The sequence below is a fragment of the Eucalyptus grandis genome, chromosome 4 (assembly GCF_016545825.1).
Source record: "Eucalyptus grandis isolate ANBG69807.140 chromosome 4, ASM1654582v1, whole genome shotgun sequence".
In the NCBI taxonomy this organism is placed as follows: Eukaryota; Viridiplantae; Streptophyta; class Magnoliopsida; order Myrtales; family Myrtaceae; genus Eucalyptus; species Eucalyptus grandis.
Genome location: NC_052615.1, coordinates 21,799,415 through 21,807,486, shown reverse-complemented (window position 1 = coordinate 21,807,486; position 8,072 = coordinate 21,799,415). Strand labels below are relative to the sequence as shown.

At 36.8% G+C, this 8,072-nt stretch overlaps 1 protein-coding gene across 1 annotated transcript; it reads right to left on the bottom strand.

Moving 5' to 3' along the window:
• Positions 1-847: 847 nt before the first annotated feature.
• Positions 848-7,835, bottom strand: LOC104441240 (gamma-soluble NSF attachment protein). Its single transcript, XM_010054279.3, has 9 exons — positions 7,540-7,835; positions 6,872-6,939; positions 6,658-6,742; positions 6,424-6,582; positions 5,751-5,888; positions 5,037-5,115; positions 3,368-3,447; positions 2,356-2,485; positions 848-1,301 (listed from the first exon to the last, which is right to left on the bottom strand). Exons 1-9 carry the CDS (start codon positions 7,584-7,586, stop codon positions 1,197-1,199), a joined length of 891 nt encoding a protein of 296 aa, XP_010052581.1. The 5' UTR covers positions 7,587-7,835; the 3' UTR covers positions 848-1,196.
• Between the last annotated feature and the right edge of the window lie 237 nt (positions 7,836-8,072).

The window sequence follows — 8,072 nt, the reverse complement described above, 5'->3', positions numbered from 1 at the left end:
TGGAAAAAGGAGAATATTTCAAGATTTGCAATCATATTAAAGAAGATTTTTGTGGGGTAGAAAATCTTTAAATTTTGAATACCGAGAGTCTTGAGGGACAAAATACGCATCTGTCCATATACATAATATTTGTAAAATCAATTATTAATGATATTCAGAAAAAGAAAAAAATGATTGAGATCCCTTAAAATTAGAAAATTCGTTTTACTTTGTTTAACAGTGTACATGTAACAACAAAAACCAAATGCAAAAACAAAACTGTATCTTAAAGGGCAATCGTGATTTGTTACTCAGTTCATCTTACCAAAGGAGAGGTCGCCATCCACGTTAAAGAAAAGACATAATGAGGGAGGCCATACTTTATACTCAACCATATACAGGATACGTGATATGATGGATAGAATTTACCAACAGGAAAATGAATTTACTCTCTAACTTAGATTATTATTATTATTATTATTATTATTATTATTATTATTATTATTATTATTATTATTATTATTATTATTGTGGATATTACAAGCCGTGGGACCACAGAACATGCAATGAGAACAAGGAAATTACGTTCTGTAAAACAAAGTAACGGAATGATAAGTACTAGGTAAATTACTACGGGCGAGGAAAATATAAATGCTAAGGGAAAGTTACGATCGTGCAGTTTTTCTTTTACGAGACTGTAGAAATACCCCATAGTCACAAAGTTTTACTAAGGTAAATATAGGACGAGTTATAATGGCTAGAGCTAATATTCCTTACAGAGTATCTTAACAACTAAAATGCAAAAAGATACTTGCCTAAATTAATGATGCTTTTTTGAATGCCAAATTCAGCAACCGTAAATTATACGAGAACTTGTGCAGCAATCATTTCATCAAACTATTGATTTGATCGAATGTACAGTTTCCTAGTTCAACCCAATTTTCTGTCATGGCCAGTCCAAACAGTCGCTCAAAAGAACAGCACAACCCCAGAAATTTACATAGCTTTACATAAAAGTAACATTTCAGAATCAAGGATTCATAGGGAAATACTCCAACATTGCTTTGGCAAAAGAGCTGCGGATAGTCTTGGCCAGTAGCAAACGACGCAGAAAGCAAATCTTTGCGGTATAAGACATGGCAGCAGAATGCCTTTCCAATCAGAGTTAAGCAAAGAAAACAGATGACCCATCACCACCCTCAAAAGCAAAAGAAAATCTAAGTCAGGTCATTTTCATCAAGTGGCTCTTCCTGTTCCTTGGAGGCATTGTTCTCAAGGGCAGCAACATCGCCTGTAGGTAATTTCCTTGCAAGCCTGATTATCTGTGGCAAGCAAAATCTCATCAAACCCATCCTAGGGCAAGTACATTCATAAGATTTTGGGCCTAGTTGAAGTCTCCTGCTCAGTTGCAATTTGAATGGATAACCATGACAAGATGACAATTGATATATGAAAATCAAAGGATGTTTACATCATTAAACAGATCACGGATATAGAATGCTTCTTCTATGTGCTAGACTACATAGTAAACCCTAAAACTGCTACTGAAGGGTCTGTATATCTGAATAATTAGTTCATTACATAACAAACCAATTAACCCTTCTTAATGATAAAACTAACGCAAAGTACTTCAGACAGTTTGCAATTTTGAATATTTTGATACATTGCCAATGATTTTGCAGTTAACACAAAGCACAATCAAAACTACAAAACTCCAAACCCTTCTATTATTTTACGCAAACTAGGTGACTAGGTGATTTCTTCATCAGAACCTAGGTTTTAGGCTTCAATTGACATAGGTTTACCCCAGAAAGATTAGCAGCAAATCTAAATATATTCAAGTGGAGAAACAAGTTTTTTTCATTGTGGGACGATGAACACCTTAGGAAGTGAAAGGAAATTTTTATCAGTGCAAACACCATAAACATGATCCAAATGAAGATTTCAGAAAACTATGAAAATGCTGCCAATTCCATGAACTATATGATCGTCTTTTCCTTATATGGGCTAGGTTGTAGGCAATTATCTACGAGATTTTATTTGCACATGCACCTCCCTTTTCTTTTTAGTGGGATGTTAAAAAACAAGCCATGAATTTCAAGAAATATAGCAGACATTACGACAGCTACACAACCAAACACACCATGTCAATTCCATGAGAACTGCCCAATCTTCTTTTTTACCTTATATCAAGGCAATTATAATGAGATTTTTCCAGCTAGCACCTCACTTTTTTAGTGGGGGTCTTCCAATACTAGTGACGGAATGAAGAAGACACCGTAAAATGAGTAATAAATAATTCTTCATATTGATGCAAAAAAATCTGTAAACCAATTTTCTGGTCAATTCAAAAGTATGCAAAACATAACTACTTACCACATGATCAAGATGGGTAATGGTGCTCGACTGAGCTATGTGCTTAATTTCTTCTACATCACCTTCAGCATAGGCAGAGAGAAGCTTAGTGGCACAACGATTCTGGTCACTTCTCAAAAACGCATCAATCCTGCAACATATGGAAAACATAGTTCACAAACAAAGTACTTAATATTGTCATATAAATTATCCGAGTAAGACAATCTTTTCTTTGCCAGTAGAATAGAAATGCATACCATTTTGCTGAACTGAGCCATTTACACAAATACACTTATTACTCATTATTTTTTAATAAACCATCATCAGACTTCACCTAGTTTATATTTGAAACCGAAACACGTAGGCTATATGTCAACATTGCAGAAAAGCTCAACCATCTACTTAAGTCACCTACTCCTTTTCCATTAACCAACTCAGATTGAAAGGGTTCAATGTATACTGGATGTTTTGTGCCTATAACCAAGCATGTTTATGGTTTCACTTGTAGTAATGAGAGAAACTACTAAAATTAGCACCACTTTTCCAATTAAAAAGTTTACGCACTCTCCAGATCAGTGCATTTACAAGACTCAAACAAAAGATAAAAAGAAGAGTAAGTGCACAAAGATCACGATTGATTTTACAACCTGAAAAAACCAGTTCTTGAAGGACTACAAGATGGTTGATGGGATTGATATCCACATCTAGACAAACTAACAGAGAACTTAGGCCTATTTTTAAAGCAATATCAACCAGATTGACACTGGCCAGGGAAGCAATAACAATATATCGCAATGATACCTCATGGGTAACTGGAAAGGCCAAAAAACCCTTCGACTTATTCACTGAAGTGAGTCCCTAACCCCAACCCACCCCACCACCCCCCTCTCCCTTCTTCTTGTCCTCTCTTTCCCAGCACTTTACTTTTCTGACACAAAGGAATGAAATCCCCAATGACACCACTTGAATCTCCCACTTGCAAAGTGAAATGCAAATTACACTCAAGCAGGGGAAATTAGTGAAGTGTACTCACTGTGAGCAGTCATTATAGCACTTTTCTGCTTGGGTACTGTCATGGAGATAGAGGTAGACAATGATTGCACTAAGATATGCCTGAATTGAAAACCAGAGGAAGAATGAGCTTGAAAAGCGATACAAACAAAATAAGCGCAGACAAAGAGGTTGCTCCCTCACTAGGAAATAAACTGAGAGAAAAATGTTGGCATATCATCAGCAAAGTTGCTGCACAAACATTTAAAAGGCAGTAAAGAAAAAGCTACAAGTAAAGCATTCTTAAAGCAAACAAGCACAATGGGAAGACAATGCTTATCATTTTCTCATGGGTTCTCATTGCACCTTATCCTGAGATGACAGCAGGATATTTTTAAACATCCATAACCAAGGTTTCCTGATTAGGGGAACTTTTACAGAGAGTTTTCTGAATGTCCCATTATGAATACTGGACAAGGAAGTGTGTTAGGATCATTCTTTCATGAGTAAACAATTGGAATGCAGTCTCTCATCAGATGAGGAAGTGAATTATGTACATCCCCCAAAAGAAGTAAATAGAGCACTCACATCAAAGAAGATATTCCATTCCAACTTCAGAAAGGACCATACCAACTACCTCAAAAGAGACCAGAATCACAAATCAGATAACTTTATTATCTATGTCTGGTATCTTGTGTATGTATCTAATATGGGCTGAGTAGACCTGTCATATAAGCATTATATAACTTTGACACTGGAACATTGTAACATAGAAATATCAAATGAAAAAAAAAGTTTCCCTCTTAGAATGCATTATATGATCGAGCTTTAACGATCTCATGGATGTTCATTTCCTATCTAACTAATCTTTTGTAGCTTTCTCCAGATTCTTCTTCCCCACTTAGTGAGATAGGTTTAGCTTGTTGTTGTTGTCATTTCTATGAGATTCTTATTATTATGGTTTCACATAATAATTATGCAATCAGACATTAATGCCACATGATCAATGTTCAGCAACAAGTCCCCCAATGCCCACATCCAAATCATTTTCTATTGATCATGTAGTGTTTACAACATTAAGAGTTGCAGCAACAGTTTCAGTGTTTCATTCGGCCAAATTACAATTATCCCCCCAACACAGCATGCGTAATTTTAACTTAGAGGAGCTTCCTTGGTAATGAATTTGTGTAATTCAAAGCTGAAACGTTTTGCTAGTAATAAAAAAAGGCGATAATAAGCTCTGTAAAGAAGATAAAGATCACTCCAACTGCAGAATTTACAACCGAGTCAATCACAAGACCTCTCCTGCCATTTGTCCAGACAATAAACAGGCAACCTCAGAACTCAGTTTTGAAAGCCGACTGTTGTACATATTAAAACCATGCCATACTAGAGAACAACATTGTGAAGAGTGGTGAACGGAATGCAACTTATCACTATGAATGACTAATTTTCGTGACATTGACCAATTAATTTATGTGTCTTGAATATAGCTCACAGTTTAAAAGTTCTGCCAAAAATCTCATAAAAGGAATTTTTATTCGAACAATTTGTGCAGAAAAATTGCCTCTTGGCAGCAACTTCATAAAAAGGGGTTTTCTCAGAACATCATACCTCAGGACATTTCAGTATGATGCCAAAAATCAAAACAAGGATGCAGGTAATTTCCCCTTAAGGAGAAAAATAAAGAAAATATTTTGCTAGACTCACACCTTGCATTGGCTGTTGGTGGCATTGCACTTGTCTGCTGCAAGGCCCCATCTTAACAATGTTGCTGCCGCATCCGTAAACCTGAGAAAGATTATGTAATGAGTTCACCATATATGTTTTGACATATATCAATATCGAAGGACTCACATAACAGGATAATGCAGTAAAACATGTCAACTTCTACTGTGAAGATCCCAAAAAAGCCGTCTGTGGACATCATCGTAAGTGCCATATTTGGCATTGGCAGATCAAATCAAGGAGTATTTTCTGTTTCATACATGTTACAGAATACGGCAAGATCAAAAGCTCACAGAAATGTTTCTTTTAGATTTTCTCAACCAATATGACTAGAAAATGCCTGACACACTTTCCCCAAAACAGAACAAAGCCTGACTCGAACATTGATCATCACTTGAAAAACTTGGCGCAGTGGAAACTGGTGCAGTGAAATATGCATAAACTTTAGACCTACATATAGGAAACTTCTAACAGATTTTTCAAACATGAAAATTGGATGAGTGATGTGACATTTTTCAAGTTTATGTAATGCTCTCATTTTGGCTCAAAACAAAATCAAATGCCCCCTAAGTTAAACTACTGCACAATTTTAAAACCTTAAAACTTAAAGATGTATGCCATAAGATTTCATCATACATAAATACGAATCTTCATAAGGACATCAACCAAGTTTTTTTGGTAAAAGACAATGTCTTTACTTTTCAAGCTTAATATAAACACTTGTGGCAGCACGATACAAATCAAATGCCATCTGTTCCTTGCCATCTTCCTCGAGAATAGCACAAGCATCTGTGTACAGCTTGATAGCCTCTTCTGGGACAACCTCTTCAAGAACACTGTCATGGACATAAATGTTTCACAATATTAGGGTACTATACAGAGAACAGAGTTCTCAAAGGAAGTGGTATTAAGAAGAGGGACAAGCCACCCAAGCTGTGAAGGAATGCTACCACTGCTAAATATCAAGCCAGCGAGTATTAATGTGAAAGGAAAGATGGCACAAAGATACATTTAATTTTAAGTAATCTCAAATTGGCCAACCAGACATTTGTTAGAATACTTTAATTTAAGCAATTAGGTTAAGCAGATGTACCAGGAAAGATCATCAAACTACACAGCATTTGAAATCTTAATCTATGTCCTGCTTTAACAAAATTCTCCCACTCTGCTATGAGACATATCACTGCTGATTTACACAATTGCCAAGTTGGATTTCTTCAATAAAGACATCCCATATGATTTTAAGAACATCCCTGCACACTTCACTACAAGAATGCTGAAACTCGAGCAACACAATAACAAGTGCAATGGAACATACTAATTGAAAAGAACTAGAATGTTTTCAGAATGCAAAGATAATCCCAAAATTACCGAGCCCCTTTGGTCAGAGCATCTGATGCAGGCTGTGATCTCCCACACTCAATGTACAATTCGGATGCTCTTCTATAGAAGTCTGCAACCTCACTCCAATTTCTCAACTCCTTAGCTAGAGAACCGGCAGACTCCATGTGCTTAGCCGCATCCCAGGGCCTATTTCCCCGTCAAGGATACAAAGAAAAGAAAAGTATACTGAAAAGAACATGACTATAAGAGACAAAAGGATACGAGGAGAGCATCTCCTGGCCTTTCGAAGCTTTTTCAAATGCTTCCTTCGCTTTTTCATAATTTTTAGCAAGCCTATACGCAATAGCTTGAACAGAAGACATATTAGTTGGCAGTTTCTATGAAGAAGCAGTCCCAACATTTTATTTCCTCAGATCAATCAAATAATGATCTCTAGTTAGTGGAACTAAATTAACAGCATAAAATTTCAACCTACCAGCCTGCTCATACAGTGCAGTTGCGCTCCTCCAATCAGCACTCCACCTTGTAAGGCTCAATTTTGTTCTGACAAAAACAAATGCAAGAGAATAAATCAAACGAAAATAGCATAGGATAAACTTCAACACAGGGAAAAAAACATCGTTTCCAGGTGAATTAAACAACCATTAGGCTTGAAACCAAGGAAAAAAAAAACAATTGTAAGGCATTTCCAACATGCGCATTCTGACATATCATCCCTAGATGACAACTTCATTCAAGCTCCTGTCTAACAAGAAAGATGAGAAACTTAAATGTAAAACCCCCAGTAAGATTCTTCTCCATCAGATACATAAACACAGAAAGTTCGCACAGATGCAAAAGTAAATCAAGATGCACTCGGCACGATCTCACTCTCACCTAGCCACCCAAATGGCTAAATCAATCTAGCTTTCCAGCAATTACATCTCGCGAAGAAGTTCGGAGTTGCAAGAGCGAGATTCATGAGGCGGACAACATGCGAGAATGGATGCTGCAATCGCATCGGGAAGATGACAGAACGCACAGATTCTCTCGGTGATGATCGAAACCGATCATCTCGATCCAATCAAAGGCATTCACAGTCATGGAAGGATGTGCAAGTTAGAGAGAGAGAGAGAGAGAGAGAGAGAGAGAGAGAGAGAGTACTGCTTGTCAGCCTTAAGCATGAGTTTATCGGGATCGGAAGAAGCCATGATCGATTCTCGGTGATTCTGCTAATTCACCGTTCGCCGAGGGAGGCCGACGGCGCGTGATCTCCACTCGCCGTCGTTTGCGGGGCAAGATGCTGCGCCGAAATTCTGCTGTTCGAATCCCTTTTTCTCGAATGGAATGGGGAATCGGTTGAGTGGAGCTGAGTTGTGTTCATCGGTGGTCCGCCTAATCAGTAATCGCTGCTTGGTCCATCTCAATGGTAAAACTGAAAAACAAACGGGAGACAGGTGAAAACAAAAACACACATTTGACAAGAGTGTTTTTAAGCTTTAAGCCAAAGTAATGACATTATCTATTAAAAAATTAAAGGATTAATATCACAAAGGATTCAAACTTGTACATGTGTAACAAATTTAACTCAAATTAATCTTTTAACAATAAAAAATATATTTATGACAAATTTACCCACCTTTAATTTCCGTTAAATTGAATTTATACAGCGAAAAGCACAAATTGATATATTTGTG